The sequence below is a fragment of the Rhinolophus hipposideros genome, assembly GCF_964194185.1.
Source record: "Rhinolophus hipposideros genome assembly, chromosome: 2".
NCBI lineage: Eukaryota > Metazoa > Chordata > Mammalia > Chiroptera > Rhinolophidae > Rhinolophus > Rhinolophus hipposideros.
In genome coordinates, this window is record NC_138048.1 from 48,239,643 (window position 1) to 48,259,464 (window position 19,822).

Consider the following 19,822-nt stretch of genomic DNA (forward strand, 5'->3'; position numbering starts at 1 on the left):
GAGGGAGGAGGTCAGGTGTCACGAAATGTGTAAGTGGCTTCCAAGAGCCCATGACAGCCAGCAAGGAAATAGGGACGTCAATCCTCAAGGAACTGAATTCGGACAACTGAATGAGGCTGGAAGCAGATTCTTCCCCTAGTGACTCTAGTCGAGTCCAGCCTGGCTGACAACTTGATTTCAGCCTGTGACACCCCAATCTAGTAGCCTGCCTGGCCTTCTGACCTACAAAACTATAAGATAATAAACAGGTGTGATTTTAAGCTGCCAAACTGTGGTAATTTGTTAGGCAGCATTTGGAAACTAATACAATAATCCTGTGCTAGAAAGGGCTTTATTGCAATAACTAGATCTTGATATTATAGTTTTTTGTTGACTCATTTGAATATTATCATGCAAGTCCTTCTCTGCCTTTCCCTTTTCTGAATTTGTCGTACTTCTTTCCTTTACACTGTTCATGGACATACTGTCTAGGAAAAAAGTCCACCCAAAATTAGTTTTTGTGGGTGAAAAGACAAGATACTAAGTTTCTTTGGACAGTATCCAGCCTATAACATCACCTTTTTACTTAAGAGCAATAAACCCACAAAGATAAAGGGATAAAAATCATTGGTGACCAAAAAAGGTCCCCGTTCACGCAAATAAATTTGTAAATATCAAAAAGGTACAATACAAATAAAATCAGATACTAAAATTGTGTTCAAATTCTCTTAAAAAAACTTAGTCTCAACTTGAAAAATAATAAAATAAATATATACACTGAGTCAGAAAATTATTTTAATAGTTACAAAACATCTTTTTTTTACAGAATCAGTATAAAATAGCAGTTGATTTCTCCATAATTATCAGAATTATTTATACGTGAGGTGTTGGCTAAGTGGGGCTGAAATCAACAAAAAGTCTTGGACTGTTGGCTCAGAAATCATCCTAGGAAGCCCGCCTTGTTGATGTCTGTCATGCTTAGCACTTATGAGATGACCCGGTCCTTTTTTAAAAAGTATCTTTTTATTCCTTCTTTGGAGGCTTGAAGTGAATTCGGCAGCGTTCATTAAACACCTAAGAATATTTAAACAGAAATGAGTCATTGAGTTATCCATATAAGTCAGGTCTGTTTGTTGTGGTTCAGGAGGACGTATGTTTTTGTGCCAGGTCAACAGTTTTAGGAAACAGAGGAGTTTCCTCACCAGTTCAAACTGACTCCAGGTGCTAAGAGTACAAAAAGCCTCGATATCCATTTATAAGGTAATTTTAAAATTTTAACAACATTTAAATTATTCAAGAAAAAAATCATCACAAGCTGGCTTATTTAGTAACTAACAGACACTTTAGTTCCATATTCTGGACATATTTTGGACAGTTAGACAAAAATATCTAAAATAAGTTTAAGACTAAGCTTTTTTTTCTCTTTCTTATAACATAAAATGTATTTAGCTGTCTGTTGTGCTTTTCTAAATGAGTGCCAGATCCTTCTTCCAAGTAGGTATACTTGAAGGGAGACCAGTCTTTTGTTAAATTGTGTAAATTTATATAATGTTTTATTCTATTTATTTTGCCTCTTAAAAGTCTACACAAATTACATATCATAAATGTTAAAAGAACGCTCCACGACTGCCTGTCAATATGGGACTGTGTTAAATAAAAATTTTGATACAGCCATTCAATGGCATATAATGCATGCGTAAAAAAGAATAAGGAAGCTCTTTATATTCTGATCTAAAAGACCTCCAAGATCTACTAAGGGAAAAAACTTCCATTTGTGTGACAAAAGGGAAGTGTGAGTGTATGTGTGAGTGTGTGTGTGTGTGTGTGTGTGTGTGTGTGTGTACACATACATAAAATTAGAAAAAGTACAAATATCTAACACCATATACCATCCTTTCAGAAGGAAGAGAAAGGAAGTGGCTGAAAGAGAGGGATGAGAGGTAGAATTTTTACTGTATATCCTTTAATATTTTTAAAAAAAACTTTTATCATGTGTCTAAAAATTGAAGTGTTCAAACTATTCTTAAATATAAAAATCTAAAAGATTTATTCTCAGAATTTACCCTTATACTTCATTAACATAAGGAACAAATCTTTTAAAGTTTAAAAACAAACCTACATTGGCCTTGGTGGCCTATTATAAAAATAAAAGCAAAATATACATAGGGAGCATTTAAGGTACCGGTAGTATTCAATTTCTTAAGCTGGGTGGTAAATATATGAATGCTGATTTTATTAACATTCTTTAAATTCCACATGTTACATACTCTTTGGCATATAACTCTCACAATTAAAAGAAAACATGTCAAAGTCACACAGACTCTTTCTGGCCCTTTCATCTTATAGTTCATCTCACGTCAGTTCTCAGCCCTGACATTCCCTGAAGTTCCTAATGCTCAGACCAGAGGACGCTTCAGATTAGTTGCCTTGACACATTGGTTGGGATGACATATACAATGTGGCCGAGCTTCTCCAAATCCTTCTCCTAAATGACTTTCTAACCATTTTTGCTGGCCTATTGCACCACAGCTACATTTTATTTTTAAAACAAGTAGGGAACCTACAGAGTGGATGGAGTATACTTTCTTTAATATCAAATCCATAAATGCTTCACTCTTCCCATTACACTTTACATACATCAACCTCTGCACTGGATTTTTCAAACCAGTAATTCATTGTACTTCTCCCCCATCCCATCGCAAGAGTAAATATTATCTCTCCAAAGAATTTAAATGGGGCGGCCAGATGGCTCAGTTGGTTAGAGCGCGAGCTCTGAACAACAGGGATGCTGGTTCGATTCCCACGTGGGCCAGTGAGCTGCGTCCTCCACAACTAGATTGAAGACAATGAGCTGCCGCTGAGCTTCTGGAGGGGTGGCCACATGGCTCACTTGGTTAGAGCAGCCAGTTAGAGCATGAGCTGTCAACAACAATGTTGCCAGTTCAATTCCTGCATGGGATGGTGGGCTGCGCCCCCTGCAACTAAAGATTGAAAATGGCGACTGGACTTAGAGCTGAGCTGCGCCCTCCACAACTAGATTGAAGGATAACGACTTAGAGCTGATGGGCCCTGGAGAAACACACTGTTCCCCAATATTCCCCAATAAAGAAAAATAATAATTCAAAAAAAGAATTTAAATGGACAAATATCGCCAAAACCTTTCAAGTAGCAAACACCTTATCACATTGGTGGAAAGGGCAGGAATAGGAAACTTTGGCAAAGAAGATGGGATAAAGAAATGTGATAGAGCAAAAAGAAAAATCAATTTGTATTTTGCAATATATTCATGGCTCTGCAAATTGGTACATTTTAGTTTTGGGTTCAGTTAAGCTCTCTCTGGGTTTAATCCCATTCCATTGGTTATTTTCTAAAGATAAAACAGAATTTTCAGTTAATTCATTCAGATTTAATAGATTTTTGCCCTCTAGAAATCTTTGAAGTTTTAGAGAGGGGTATATAGATTACACCTTTTCAGAAAACTAACGTCAGAATTCTTTGATGTTTGATTACATGTGAAGTCCTGGAGCCTGGTCCCCCATCTAATTCCTAATCAGAACTATGCAGGTGGTAACAAGGAGCATGTGAATGTAGGAGCCATAAAAAGCCATATTATCAGATACCAACCAATACCTCTATGTACAAAAAAGTTTCACGATCAGATGTTCGAAAACAGCAACTACAAAGGGTAGCCAATTATATGAAAATGTATGGAAAGTAACTGGGCTCAGAAAGGCTAATTTTAACAAATAACCTCAGTGAAGGTTCTGAGTTAACAAGAGTAAAAACTCTAAATATTAAATATGCCCATAATTACTATTAGGAAACATACAGAATGTCTCCAACTCTGTTGGAGAGGTCAGAGAATGCTAGCATCACTATGAAGCTAACGTTTATAAGATGGCTCTATTTGGATGCTAACCATGCCCTTCGCCCCTCAAAAAGTTGAACCCTCAGCTGCTTGTAAAGGAAGGATCTCTATTCTTCTTTACAGCCCCAGTGCACTCCTTACGACGCCACCCCACCCCATTTCCCTTTGCTAGTTCAGTTTCCCTCCTATTTTTTCTGAAAACCAGTATTATCCTGTACCTTCCAGCTCCTGTCATTGACCACTTCTTCAACATTCAGCTCTGACTGCATCCATTTCAACTGCAAGAAAGGAAAAACAAATTGAAGTTACAAAAAGTTAAATTAAAGAACTAAAACCAAACTTTACAACATTTTCCCAATAAAACGAGCCGTCACTCCTGCATTCTTCGTTAACGGTATTACCTAGGCTAGATTTTAGAACTGTCTTTGACACAGCCCTTTCTCCCCATAATTAAACAACTGTTAAATCTTATAAAGCCCATGGTTCTCAAGCTTGGCTGCATATTATAATCACCCCAAGAGCTTTTAAAAACCTCAAATGCCCAGGCAGTTCACAGAAGAAATAAAAAGGGCCAATAAACATATTTTTAAAATGCATAATCTTATTCATGTATAAAGAAATGCAAATTAAGCCATAAGATAACAAATTTTTTTTAAATGACATCTGATAAACCTAGTATTAGTGAGAGCATGAGAAAAGATACACTCATACACATTTTTAGTAGGAGTATAATTTGTTAGAACCTCTATAAAGGATATTTGGTAAGATTTATAAAAAATGTAAATTCACATGTCCTTCAACTCAGTAATTCCAGTTCTAGTTATTGATCCTATAATACAGATTTGCAAAGACAGCACAGAGGAATATAAAGGAAGGCAAGGAGGTGGAAACCTGATTTGGATTAAGAAAAAAGAATCAGGAAGAAAAACAGAAAGGAAGGAGAATATATAAGGCCCAAGTGATCTTGAAAGTCATGAGTTTTCCACATCTTGACCACAGAGCGCCAGAGGTCTGAAGCTAAACATGCTGACGTCTTTCTAATGTTCTTTATAACTCAACCTAATCATAGTATTAGCCAATTCCATTGTTCGGCCCAGATGGCACGGCCCATCACACTCCTACTCTGTCACCTCTGGTCAGAAAGACTTGAAAGGAAAGAAGCTAACAATTCCAGGAAGAGGGCTTGAAAATATTCAGAAAAATTAAGAGGAAAAACATAAACGAGAGGCGGAGGCAGCCAAGAGGTTAAAACCAGGATGATTTCCTCAGGCCAAAGTCAAGACCCAGGCCAGGAGATTTGGGGACAAAATGCCAGAGTGCTAGACAAGATCTGGGCAACCATGAGTTGGGGACGCAGACCTAAGAGCCTGACCAACAGGAGTAAGCTCCGGCAGAGGTTTGAGAAACGTGCATGTAACACTAGTAAGACTGGAACTTGGTAGTGATCCGATGGCTCCTTGTAAACTCCCTTCCTAGACTCAGAATTGGTGTCCGAGCGTATGTAGGCGGGTATGCAGGACTGATACTGTGGGACAAGGAGAAGCATCGCATTTCTGACGACTGGTGCTGTTGTTGAGTAGCAACAGGCCTGAAGAAACCCGCCTGCTTACACCATAGCAACCTCAGGTTCAGATTGTAATCAACTAGATAAACCAGAAATCATTAAAGCATCACTGCTCTGTCAAAGCCTGGACTGACTGCCAAAGTAACAACTTCAAACAATATGCTACCAAGATAGTCTTCATAATTGCTCTCAAACATTTAAAGGGATGTCATGTAGAAGTGGGTTGAGGCCTCTCCTCTAAAGCTCCAGAGGGAACCTTAAGGAGCAGTAATTACACGTTACAGGGAGGCAGGTTTTCATAATATGTAAGAAAATCTTTGAACAATTACAACTGTCTAAAAAAAAGAATGTGCCGCCATAGAAGATGGAGAATCCCTCGCCCCCTTAAGTAGTGGTTAAACAAAACTTGGAAACCACTGGTTGGGGGATATTGTGAAGATCAATGTAACAAATATGGAGTCCCAGAGACTCAAAAAGGAAAGGAACTGCTACTTTGTATCAGCCAACATGCTACCTTTTACACACATTATATCATTTAACCCTCACCAAAAACAAATAAATAAAAAGTTATTAAGTATCAACTCCATTTTACAAATTGGAAATCAGAAGTTTCAGAGCAATTAATTTACAAGGTTACAAAGCCAAGAAGTGGTAGATGGGAATTATTTCCTTAGAACTATCTGCCTTTATAATTTATATTTTTTCTATTCTTGAACACTGCACATTACAGCCAACTCTTAATATAATTTCAATACTACCAATATAATGCTACCTTTGAGATGGCTGTTTTGGGAGTTCTGGGTCTTAAGCAAGTAAACTTCCTCTCAAAGGCCACTAACAGGTGACAGCAGTCATATAGTTCCAGTGTGGAATGTGCTTTTCGAGTTAAGAATTCAGGTAAAGAACAGAAGGCTTTTAGACTGATGTCTCAGTATGTAAAATAAAATATGCCCACTAAAGTAATCAGAATTTGAGTATCAGTCACAACTTAATATAAAAACATTGACAGAATGCAGAATCAGAATAGATGGGTTCAAGTCCCAGTTCTACTACTTACTAGCTTGTGACTTTGGGGGTGTTAGTGTCTGTGAGTCTCAGTTTCCTCATACAGAAAGTGAAGAGGTGGAGCTGGAACATATCTTAAGCACTGTCTCTTTCTAATTCCATAATCTTTATAGCAAATTTGAAAATAAAAAACAAAATTCATGTTTCCTTATTTGCTTAAGAACTATTCATGGTTACCTTCTCGTTCGACACAGTATCAGGTCAGAAAACGACCTTTCCTTATTCACTAACTGGTTTTTAAAACTCCTTGCACTGGTCATCCTGGTGATTCTCCCCTAAAGGCAAAAGGCAGAACTGAGGGCGGACCAACCAAACTGGTGGACCAAACACAATCACTCTCAAACACTCAGTGGTTTTTGAACTTTGCTCTCCACTAATGAGTTACTTTGTTCTTTGTTTGACTTCATTTGTAAATAGGATTTTTCAGTTTCTGATTTAACAGTCCTGCTCTGCAGTTTCACTTGCCAATGCCTTCAAGAGTCTATTAAAATACAAAATCCAAAAATAACTAGATTATAACCAGTGTTATACAAGTTTTCTATAGGCCTTCATAAACGCTGAGGGTAAAGTGAGATGGCCATTAGAGACTAAGTTCACTGTTTGAGGAAGCCACCACTGCCTGGAGAGTGAGCAGGTGTGGAGTGGACACAGGGCTGAAGTAGTCATCATGACCAGAGAGCAGTGAAGACAGCGGATGAATCCTGTATCCGGTGAGATATATGGCGCAGTGGGATGACGGGAAAGTGCACCCTCAGCCGTGTGCAGCTATAAGAACAAAGGCCTGAGAGAAACAACAAGGTTCCCTTTTCAAGGCTTGGCTGCGTCTACTAAACAGAGGGCAAACTTCACAACTGTTCGGTATAAAAAAAACATGATTCCATCTCACACTGGATTTTAGTCACCTGACATGCAAGGATCAGTAAGTCACGTACTGTGCCATCTTAAAATACAGACATGATTTTGATAGTTGTACAGTGGTCATTTAAGAAAATGCCTCTGTTCTTAAGAAATAACCAGCCAAAGGGGTACAATGTGCCCAACATGCTCTCAAAACAGCTCAGGAAAAAAAATGTGAATGTATGTGAAGGGAGGAGGGGGGAGACAGGAAAAGAGGGAGGGAAAGAGGAGGGAGAAGGGAGGGCAAAGAGAATGAATTGTAAAGCAGGTGGAGCAAAATGTAAACAATAGGTGAATATAGGTAAAGGGTACATGGCAGTTCCTTGTACTAATCTTGCAACCTTTCTGTAAGTTTGAAATTATATCAAAATAGTTAATGCCCACCTACCCGAAAGACAGCAATGCATTCCATATAATAAAATATGGTATACATACATTTCCATTATTTTCTTGACATGTCACATTTAAGGGCTATAAAGAAACATTTCTGCTGCATTAACTATACTCTGAGGTCCATGCCCTATCTACAATATAGCTGACTTTGGAAAATAAGGCTTCCTCTGACATATCATTCAGTGGACACTTGTTGTTTCTTAAAAGCGAAAGCTGCAGGGATGGGAGATGAAGTGGAAACAAAGGAGTGTTCAAAAAGAGCCAAAGACCCACAGCAACTTCTCCATAGAAGGGATATAAATTATATAATGAGGTTCTAGTATATCTGGTTATATTAAATTGTACTATGTTTTTATGGCTAAAGAGGGTAATATCCTGGAGTTAATTATCTGTATTATATTTCTATAGATTTCCATAGATAAAACCAGAGGTAAATATTTTCAAAATGTAAATATATTTCATTTCTCAAGTCAAACCTCAAAACATAGATACAGATGTGATTTCCCTAGATTTTTTGATGTGGTGTTGGTCCGTATTAATCCTTTTATTCGGTTAGTACAAAAGTAATTGCAGCTTAAAAGGTTAAAAACAACTGCAAAAACCTCAATTACTTTTGCACCAACATATTATCTTTAATGGCTGAATATATAAAGGAATCAAAATCAAATGTGATTACATGCTGCTTTTAGCTAAAGCTGCTACAATGCATATGCTCATGAAATGCACATTAATTTACCAGTTTGCCATTGGATATTTCCAAATGTAAAAGAAATAGAGTCCACTAAAAATGAAGTTTTAATCTCCTGGTCATTTTTTTTTTTTAAGTAATGATCATACCTTACTCTTAAGTTTTTCATATAAAAAACTGCCTTTATTTTGGAGGCAAAGTTTGGAAAGACTTTGTCTCAGAAATGCAAACGTTATTCAACTTACCTTTGTCTGTTCTTTTCTAAGTTGCTTTAATAATGTTAAATCGTCCAAATTCTTTTCTCTCTCTTCTCGGAGGTGTTTTACTACTGATGAAGTCTGAGCTATACAATTTTTTATGACTCTATCCCTACTGGCATGAGCCTCCATCAGCTAAAAGAACAAAGGAATAAAAAGAGAGGAGAGAAAAAAAAATTACACCAATTCATCACATTTTAGTGGTTTTTAAAAATCCTTATGTTTAGATTACAGAAATGTAATACTTTCTAAAATGATTTTTAAAAATAAAAACTGGAAGGAAGAGAAGGTTGTGTTCATCCGCTAAATCACCTAAAAACAGGTCAAAGGCAGCACGTCCACGGGTGGGAGGAAGGGGGTCAGGGTTGCCTTCAGGGCCCCGTTCCTCTGCCCGCATCCCCTCACCATCAGCGCAGGGCGGGGCACCTCAGTCTCCTTTTCCCTGAGGCCCCTAATACTAAATAATATGTAATCGCCACTTTAATTGATGGCACATAAATAACAGTGCGTCACCTCAAGTAAAACGTAAGTGTTAACTTGTTCCATGTAATTGTTATATCAGTCCTTCTTCCCTCTGAAGAGAATAATAACCTAGCACTATGCTAGTGACAGTTAGAACAGGGATAACGTAAGCACTACATATATACATATGTGTGTGTGTATATATATATATGTGTGTATGTATATATATATGTATATATATGACTAACTTATCCATTCTACAAGCATAAGGTATTTGAAATATATCTCTTAAATGATCATAATGGGATTCTGTGGTTGGGAACTAGTGGTCTAATTACAGCAGGAAGGAACAAATCTTTGCATTTCTAGAGTACAGTACTAAAAGTGTATTAACTATATATTGTACCCATGTGAAGAGAAGGAAATTAAACTGTCTAATAGACATCAACCCCACCTATAGTAAATATCTCTAATATGCTAATTTTTCTCACTATAACATTTAGTATTCATGAGGACAACCTCAAGGCCAATATTTCATTGGCTAATGTGCTGCTGCTTTACTTGTTTACTCCTTCAGGTATAACTACAGGAAATTAAAGGAGCCATTGAGGATAGGGAACTACACTTCCCAAAACAGAATTAGGAAGCTCTCCCTGTTGCTGTGTAAGACTGGCTAAATAATTAGCATTCCCAGGCTTGTTTCCTCTTTTGTAAAAGTATGGATTATGAGAAAATAATCGCTAATATCCTTTCCATCTCTAAAATTTAGAAGCAACATGACTTAATACACTTATATATCAGATGGTATTTAATCACATTGGTATTTTGTCTAACTCCCCAGCAAATGGAAACATTAGCACCAACTAAAAGTCTATCAAAATATTCTCATTCTTTTATCTGCATTTTAAAATCAAGTTCAAATTTTGTATATTTTCCTTTCAGTCTCTCATCACAGTTTCCTTCCTTGTTTGGGCTTTCCTCCATTTTTCTCCTCTTCCCCTTGGCCCCTTTTCTGTGGCTACCCTTCTAGCTGCAGACCACCCTCCTACCTTCACCTGCTTACTTCTCCTTCAGATTAGCCCCCTAGGAACCCACTCCATGTGAACAGAAAGTACTGGGTAAATCATCTTTGACTCTGTGTTAGCAGTTACTTTAGTCTGGTATTCATGAACGTCCTTCAATAAAATTCAGAATTAAGAGCCATATGCAAGAGGAATATGCATTGCCTTCGGTGCATGGATGTCAAAGAAATGAGGACACTTGATAACTAGCAATAGGTTATGTGACATGAGCCTGCCAGAGAAAAATCTAGTACTAAACCAGGCTTAGCTCATTAGTAATTTGGATGCTTGAGGAACTGGTCACATGAGAACTGTTTCTGACATATGAAGTGTTTATCAAAGGACCTGAGGTAAAATTTATTAAGAAACTTGGCAAGGTACAAGACAAGGCCTTTGGTTAGAGGAGAAAATTCCTGAATAAGCATATCATCACCATACTTCCTTTGATTTGGGGCAAGCAATTTTGAAATGAAGACACTGGGATGAGGCAGGAGAATGATTCCAAACTAGTCAAAAAGGGGTATATCTAGAACTTTCCAGTTCTATTTTACCAGAATTTTGAGAACTTCTTTTAGTCTAAAATTTTCACATTATCTCTTAATCATTATTTTAAAACAATGCCAACAATTTACATAATTATAGTCTTTTTGGTGTTTCTCTTTCTAGACCAAAGGTTGATTCTAAATAAACTAAAAATTAAATTCTACTTTCCTAAATATCATTTGTTTTTTAAGAACCCCGACAATGACCCTTGGCTTAATGATCAATAAAATCAAACAGAAATTATTATGTTTCTGTTATAGCCTTTTTTTGTTTTGAATCTTCTTCCAGAACTTCTGACAAAACAAAAAAATTCACAGTTTAAAGAGAATATGCTAATAAAGGGATCTCACTAAAACTATTTTATTTTTCCTAAGAGTATACTTTTAAAATTTGCAATTTCTACAATGAGTGCTTTCTAACAACTTTGCTGATATCATCTCCTATAAAGAAGCATGACCATTAGAGTGCAAAAATTCCTTCATCAGCTATAGATAGAAGGGGCAGGGACTAAAGTAAGTCAGGATGACTTAAATATCTAAGCAGCTTAGATATTTCATAGAATTCCACTTCTTAACTGCGACAATATTTAAGAGAACTCAGTGGTGCTTAGCACGGACACTCTGATGAAGTCCTGATCTGGGCACAACACTGCTTGATAGACAAATAATCCTTTGCATGATGTTCACGTTGCTGGATCCCTCTAGGATACCAACAGGCAGAGGAAAATCCTAACACATACATAAAAACCAAAGCAGAAAGGTTCCAAATTTAGTAGGCAAGGTTATCCTGGTTCAGCAGAGGGAAAAGAAATAATAATAATAGCAGTAACTAATAATAGAAGCAGCAAGCATTTATATGTAACACATTTAGTACAGTAAGTACTTTATATTAACTCATTTGATCCTCTTAACAACTCCATAAAGGAGGTATTATAAAGACACTATTTTACAAACAAGAAGCCGAGGCAAAGAGGTTATGTAACACGACATGTTCAAGGTTACCACCTAGGACGTAGCAGAGGTGGATTTGATCTGGAACCTGTGTTGTTAATCACTACAATACAAACCTCTAAATTAATAAAAAAAAGATTGGATGCAATTGAATAATTACAGAGATTATATGGGTAGTGAAGATCACTAAACTGATTATAAATTTTCAGTTCTTTAGACAGAGTTACCCAAAGAAACTAAGTGAACTGTCAAACAACCTCATAATAAATTAGGACATGGTTCCATGCTCCACTTCCAATACTGGATTCTACTCATTAAAGCCCACAACCCTGCAATTCTCAAGGCACAAGAATTAAAATAACATACTTTCCACTCAGTAAAATAACATACTTTCATATAAAAGCAGAACAAATATCAGCAGTTAATGCTTTAAATTGAATTGATATGAATAAGCTTATCCAAAAATGATTTTTATTTTATAACCGAGAAATGGACTTTAGGTTTTAAGTAATACCTTCTTTTTAAGAGAATGAATCCAAATAGTAATCTTGTAGTAGAACCTAAAAAAGCAAATGCCATTTGAACTTCAGCTTCCAAGTTAATGAACAGATGTAAATAAACTATAAGAAATACTTAGCTACCTCATGATTACCTTCTGCTTTTGGAAACTAGAAAGAGAAATAAAGGAAATCTTTAAGAGTCAATGAAAAAAAGCCTCAGGAAAGGACAATTTATCTGTTACTTTCCTTCTCTCCCAACCACCAAACACTTTTATTCCCCTTCCTGATGAGTGAGGGGGGAAAAAGAAGACATATTAGAAGGCGTGAAGGGTTTTAATTCTTCTTATATCAGCTGTCTGGCTTCTTAGGACTGACTCATTCAAAGCCCTCGTTCTAATTCCACTGTTTTCCTTGACTGTTTTGCTCTCTCCTTCATTCCTTTGTTCATAAAGTTTCCTTAAGTTAAAGGCTGCCCACGAGGGGGCCAAACAACGACCACTCCCATTCCTTAGAGCCATTTCTTCACAGACTTGTACATAAAATCACACATTTCTTTAGTTCGTAGAAACTAGATCAAAACTTACACTCTCAGGTATAGGCAAGAAAAAACATAAAGATGCCATTCTTTTATCCAGTTTAATTATACATACATCATCTGAGTTTTTATTTTGCCTGCAAATAAAGGGATAAAAAAAGCACAAAAGAGGAAGAGAAAAAAAGAAGTACAAAAGAAAGACTCAAAAGATAAAACTTACAGACTCATAAAGTTGTTTACAGGTTTGGCTGGCATCAATTTTCCCTGCAAAGGAAGCTGTTGGAAGCGTAGTGTTTAATTCATGTACTATTCTGTCATCAATCGTCCTCATCACCTTGAGTAATTCCTATATATATTTAAAATAAAAGAATAATAACCTGAATGAAAAGTGAAGTTATAAAAAAAAGAGACATTTAAACCAAAAAATAAAGCTCTTGGGTATTTCACAACTCTGTAAGTTAGGAGTGGGGAAACCATGTCAAATATAGTGCAACCAAAGAAAAATCTTTATTACAAGAATTATGTAATAGTAATTTTAACAATGGATACCAGCTCTGTTTCCTTGGCTGAGACATGAACCTTTTTTTTTTGTAATTTTATATATAAAATGTATATTTCATGTGTATACACAGATAGTTTTCTCTCTTGGATCAAATGTGATCATCTTAATGGCCAACTATGTTGAATGTTACTAAGAAATTAAGAAAGATACACACAGAAATTAACTTTTAGACTCGGCAGGTTGGAAATCACGGGTGACCTGGACAAGAGTCATTTAAGTATAGTGTTTAATAGACTGAAAAGTTAATATGGCTTAATTACAGATAACAGACAAAAAAAGGTGTAATATAAGACCCAAACGTTATAGGTCACATTATAGGATTTTAGCCTTTTTCCTGGGAGCAATGGAGAAGTGTTTAAGTACAGTGGGGCTACATGACCAGGTTTGTGTCCTGAAATGATTGTTTAGGTTAAAGTATTAAAGAGTAGAAAATGGGTAGTAGAGAACAAGAGTAGATACAGTTTTGAGTTTTATCAGTAGCTACATAGTCAAATTCCTCTCCAATAAAACAATTTGGACAAACTGTTAAGTTCCTTATACAGCAATGGGAATTCACCTGCATTTACTAGGTGAATCAATTTCAGTGTTACCAGTGGAACCTATAAATGTGGATTATCAAATATATCAATTCTTCTCTGTGTGCTAGAGAATTATCAATAAATGACCTAGAGCTTGGCTTTTGTGTAGCCCCATGAGGTTCTTTTAATTAAAATTAAAATTTAGTTCCTCAGTTGCACCAGCCACATTTCTAGTGCTCAAGAGCCACACGTTGCCAGTGGCTACCCTGTTGGACAGCAAGATTTCCACCGTCCCAGAAAGTTCTATTGAGCAGTGCTGAATTCAAGAAAATATGAGTCTCTAAACTAGAAATTCACTTGTTCAGAGATTGTCAAGAACTATAAGCTATTCTTAAATGTCACAGAAAAGATACTAGAAAATCTCAAGATAAGGAAAGAAGGGGATAAGATGCAGGAAGGAGTTTCTTTCAAAATTGGAAAGGGAGCAGGAAAAGAACTATAAACCCCCTCACTAAGTACACATTTCTTTACAATGGAAAAAGCGCCAGAGCTCTTAAGGCAACTCCAAAAGGTCTAGAAAAGAGCCCGGCCAGTCCTCACAGACGGACAGCATTTGGAAAGTTAATTTAAATGCAGGCGCAAAAGAGCTGCTGTTAAATAGTGTCTCGTTCATAAGGAATTACCATCTGCCTAATCCCTAGCCCCAAAGGGATTAGGGGCTCTCTCTCACAAATTCACCAAGAAAATATATAGAAGATGCCCCTGAGCAGATCATACACAATAAATGGCAACACAAGTCTACGGAGAGAACAGAAGACACACGTTTCAGTAGCTCGCTGAAGGCTACATCTCTGTGTAGGACCTGGAATGCTAATCATCTTCTAAATGTCACAGCACAGCAAAAGAGAACTCTGCAAATTTTGTCGTGCTTCCAGCTTCTCCTACCTTGCATCTTTCTCAAAACAAGAAGAAATTCTGACATATCATGAATATCTCATTTTAGGCTGACCTTTTACAATTATTTAGGTATTTATCCTGGAATTTCATTTTGTCTTACCTGTAATTGTGGGGTGAAAATCTCATCCTCTTGGAAGGCAATTTCAGTACTGAAGCAGTGCTCACATTTAGTAATAGGGAGGAGTAGAGAAAAATTTTAATTGCCCCTACAATTATAGTCTATTCCTAAGGTTAATCCTCACGTAAATTCCTTGTACTATTTCGGGCAGTTTTTAGGGTAGATGGGGGGAGTGGGCTGTGAAAAGGTCTATTACAGGACAGTAAAATACAAATGTACTCCAAAAACTAACCTAGAATTTAACCTTTGCTCTCCTCACCCTCTGCCTGAAGATACCCAGTAGATCCCATGATGCTCTTTTTAGACAGACCTGGTTCCTCAAACCCAATTTTTATAGCAGTGCTTACACTGTGTTCCCCACGAGCCAGAGACACAGATTTGCCTGCAACTGCCAGTCTTCTGACACCCAGTACCCTCATGCACAAGGACAGAGAGCACTTGGGCATCTTGCAAAAGGAACCATCTCTGATGCTGGAAAATAGTTTATTTAGTCTGTACCTAATTACCATATACCTCAAAATCAACTGTGTATAAATGAATAAATATTCCTAACAGAAATACCAAGACTTAAACATTCTGGGAAGGAATACTTAGTTGATTTTGTCCAGGTGATATATGAAATGGATCTCAGACAGGGTCGGGAAGAAGGGATTTCAGGGTAGCCACAAGTGATAAAACAGCATGGAAATAACAAAGAACATAATGTGTTCAGAGAACAGTAGGCCTACGTGGCTGGACAACAGAGATCAAAAGTACGTTGGAGGAGGCGGAGGGTTGGGGGGAGAGAAACACGCATGAATAAGAGCAGTGGTTAAGAGATATAACTAGAGAGAGGCACTTTGGGATTGCACATGCTAAGTAGTTTAGATCTGGTCATGTAAGCATGAAATTAGATGCATGGTTCAGATTCTAAAATTTAGAAGCTTAGCAGTATAAAGCCCCAATAGTATGGAGATTGGACTGAAGGGGCAGGGGTATATATTAGAAAACGGAATGACTGAAAATAAGGAGACCTATCACAAAGCTAGTTGCAAAAATGACAGAGCCTGAACAAAGACGGAGGTAGAAGTGATGAATCCTCCCTAAAGCCCCTATTTGATCATCTCATCCCCTCTGCTCAAAAATGACTCCCTAACCTCACACTTGGCCTCCAAGGCCTCCACAATCTGGTTCCAATCTTTTATGTAATCTCAGTGTGCCCCTAAGCAAACGCTGAATTCCAGCAATACTGATTAGCTATTTCTGCCAAATACATAAAAGTTTCTGCCTTTTATACTGTTTTTTCTATTTACAAAAACTCTTGATCCTGTCTACCTAAGGCCCATCTCAATTGCCATCTCTTGATTTATTTCTCTGAACTGTTATAGTATTTTATTCATATATATTCTCAATATTTTCTGTATGTTTTATGTCTCTACTTACATTAAGTTCCTTGTTTGATATCCAGTCCACTGGGTCTTCCCAAGTGCCTGGAACCTAGTAGTATCTGTTATGGACTGCACTGTGTCCTTGCAAAATGCCTGTGTGTCTGTATTTGGAAATAGGATCTCTAGGGAGATAATTAAGGTTAAATGAGGTCGATGGACAGGGTCCTAATCCCACAGGACTGGTGTCCTTGTAAGACGAAGAGACACCAGAGATCTCTCTCCTACATGCATAAAGCAGCCACGTGGGGACACCGTGAGAAGGCAGCAATCTGTAAACCAGGAAGAGAGGCTCACCAGAAACCAACCCTGACAGGACCTTGATCTTGGACTTCTAGCTTCCAGAACTGTGAAAAAATAAATTTCTGTTGTTTAAGTCACCCAGCTGTGGTATTTGTTACGGCAGCCCCACCAGACTAATACAATAACTAATAAAATCTTGCTGAATGTTAAAATGTTCAGTTTTAAACATTATTGTCTGTATTTTATTTCGTTTTGGAAATAGGATATTTTCCAGGCATGCTAAGTACAATTTTTATAATAGAAAAATAAGAATTGTAAAACTTTAAAACACTTTGAAAACTATTAAATTTTAAAACATGCACCTGCCTGGAAAAAAATCAGAACACTAGTTGCCAGAGGGAAGGAGGAAGGATGGGGCAGGGACCAACTGGGAAGGGGCATGAGGAGACTTTCAGAGATAATGATATCATTCTCTCTGTTGATGGAGGTTTGCACTACAGGTGTACGTAAATCTCAAAACTCATTGAACCGTACACTTAAGATTTGTGTATTTCACTAATGTAAATTTTACAGAAAGAAACAAATATTTGACTCTAGTTAATGATATGCATGTTGAAAAACATGTTTAGGAATGAAGTATATTGATGTTTGCAACCTACTTTGACATGCCATCAAAAAAAAATTAAAAGGTAGACTGTGGATAGAGATGGATGTGATAGAGTAAATACAGCAAACCATTAATTATAGAATCTAGATGGTGGGTACATGAGTGTTCATACAGTTTTTCAACTTTTCTGTAGCGTTTGAATATTTTCACAATGAAATTCTGAAATACGTCTAATCTTTGTAATAAAAAAATGTATGACTTCTTGTTTCTCTTCCACAGTATTCAGTGAAGTGCTTTTCACATTTAAGGTACTTACACAGAAAATGTAATGGTTTCATAGCTTAAAAAAATTTAAACTTTGCTTAATAATTTGTGAGTATGCAGTTAACCATGTTTTACAGTTTTACCAAATTCATCTGAATCTAAATGTTATATTAAAATCTTAGTTTTACAGCAACATCTCTTATATTCTTATGTGCCTCTGAGGCAAGAGGGACAACTGTTATTCTCATTTACAATGAGGTTAAATGATGTGCCAAGGCCAGCTCTGGAAAACCAGATCTTCTGACTTTTAACCCAGGATACTCTCCATTATAAATGAAGTTCTATTTGGAAAAGTCCTACAGGAAGAATCTAAAAACTTCCCTCACGTTTCACTAATGAGACTTATTTTATGATCTTTTTATTTATGATATCTTTGTGAATGGAATGGTTTTGCAAGATGGCTTAGCTTTTGCCCCACTTATTTGATCTGACCTTCCAAAAGAAAAATCAGTGTTCTTTAAGCACTGCTGGATGTTTTAACAAGAAAAAGAGATCCTTAAAATTTGGGTTTAGAGATTCAAATCATAGAAATGGAAACAGTTTTACGTGTTACTTAACATAACCTTATTTCACAGATTCAAAAGTTAATTCCCAAAGGAGTTAAGTGATTAGCTCAAGGTCCCAAAGCTGTTAATGGCAGCAGTACTAGAACCCAGAAAATCTAACTCCTTAACTCTCTTTACAATAAACTTTAAAGCTATCATTGTTCAATTATCTGAGTTTATTAACTCAAATTAAATCATAGTACTAATGTGGCAAGAGCAAGGCCACGAAGGGGCCGGTAAACCTTAAATATTCCATATACTTTAGAATTCAACAGTCTTTTTATCCTATTTAAGATTATTATTTGTATTTGTTGGGCACTTTGATCACATTTGAAGTCAGGTGGTGTGCTGAGCTAGTCTGAGAAGTAGCTTAAGTGGAGAGGAGGGTGCAAATAATGACCCCACATAAACTTCTTTGGCCAAATGCTGTCTGTCAAAGAATTTAGTCTGTTGAGGTTATCTTCAAGAATACCACTCCCTACAAAGGCTCAAGGCACAAAGTTTACTATAGATAGGTCAATGACACGTGAAATGATTTTTCAGTATCATTAGTTAAAAATACATTTGTAAGGTCATGATTTTTTTAATTCAACTCTATCTAGACAGCAGCACATTGATGCTTACAATGGAACATACAACTTTCCCAGCAACTCGGTCAAAATCCAGACCCTGTTCTTTAATTCATGGGTTAACATTTAACCCTAGACTTCTGGTGTTTGAATATATAAAAGATACCAGCCTTTTTCTTAAATGTTACATTTTCCCTAATGGTTACTAAAGCAGCAGCCCGGGAGCTGGTACTAGAATTAATCTCCCCTCCAAGACTTCAAACGTTCTGCCCCATCAAAATAGTAAAACTTGTACCGGGTTATTTTGTTTTATCAAGCAAATAAGCTCTCCTTCACTTTCTTCTCTCCACAAATGCTCAAGTTAAAATAGGAGGGGAATGGCCAAGGCTAGGAACTGAGTTCGGGGGAAAGCTAAAGAATGGTTACAATCCCTACCAACCGGGCCGAGTTCGTCTTCACTACCGCGCAACCACCGGAGTTTCCCTTGCGGTTACTCAAGGCCTCGGCGGCTCAGAGAGAACCATGACCCCACGGAGCAGCCTGGCTCCCTGAGGCCAATCCCGCGCCCCCCATGACCTCCAATGGCTGGAAAAAGAAGCCTTGCACTGCCCGTTTCTCCTACAACTGGTCCGCACTCCCTCCTAGGCCAGAGGGGGGAACAGGGTCCAGGGACAAAAGGAAGAACACGCCTGCCCCATGAGGAAAACCCCATCACCTGGAACTCAGCGAACTCCTCACAGTTCACACCGCCACTGGGCGCCGCCATATTGGACAAACGCGAGGGCCCCGTCGCGAGCCAATCACGGTGAAGCAAAGGCGTCCGCGGCGCCGCCTGACAAAAGACACGTGTAGGGACAAATCCGCGAGACACCTGAGAACTGGGGGTGTCTTTTCGGTGGTCCTCATGCACTTTGAAACTTGTATCCCTGCTGTCTCTTTCCCATCCTTACCCCTTTAACGTGTCTTCCTGGAACCGACCCCTATGCACGGATCGAAGAACGTCAGAATTTGAATGCATCATTTTACACTAATCCCATCTTCGTATAGACACTGTTTGTACCAGCCCGGTCGTACGAGGAGGGAACCTAGAGTAGAAGTGGTTTTCCTTAACCCTCCCTCTCCATGATCTACCTCTCGGCTCTTGAGCAGAGGGGCCTTGGCTCCCTAAGAATTCGGGACCACTAAGAAATAGC

The 19,822-nt window shown here is 37.5% G+C and overlaps 1 protein-coding gene across 3 annotated transcripts; it reads right to left on the reverse strand.

Moving 5' to 3' along the window:
• Positions 1-753: 753 nt before the first annotated feature.
• Positions 754-19,403, reverse strand: MIX23 (mitochondrial matrix import factor 23). Of its 3 annotated transcripts, none has more exons than XM_081067361.1 (5): positions 19,345-19,403; positions 12,983-13,108; positions 8,700-8,846; positions 4,066-4,125; positions 754-1,053 (listed from the first exon to the last, which is right to left on the reverse strand). In XM_081067361.1, the coding sequence occupies exons 1-5, from the start codon at positions 19,393-19,395 to the stop codon at positions 1,003-1,005; spliced, it is 435 nt and encodes a 144-aa protein (XP_080923487.1). In that variant the 5' UTR covers positions 19,396-19,403; the 3' UTR covers positions 754-1,002. The 3 variants fall into 3 exon arrangements, with proteins under 3 accessions (XP_080923487.1, XP_080923488.1, XP_080923489.1); XM_081067362.1 differs by lacking the exon at positions 19,345-19,403 and adding an exon at positions 14,900-16,575; XM_081067363.1 differs by lacking the exon at positions 19,345-19,403 and adding an exon at positions 16,340-16,466.
• Between the last annotated feature and the right edge of the window lie 419 nt (positions 19,404-19,822).

Bases quoted from the DNA above. Each gene is read 5' to 3' on its own strand.
- MIX23 (XM_081067361.1), bottom strand. From the start codon at position 19,395: ATGGCGGCGCCCAGTGGCGGTGTGAACTGTGAGGAGTTCGCTGAGTTC. The intron at 8,847-12,982 runs GTAAGTTTTATC...TTGTTCTTTTAG, and splicing joins GTAAACAACTTTATGAGTCT to CTGATGGAGGCTCATGCCAG. The intron at 4,126-8,699 runs GTAAGTTGAATA...CCTTTCTTGCAG, and splicing joins TTAGAAAAGAACAGACAAAG to TTGAAATGGATGCAGTCAGA.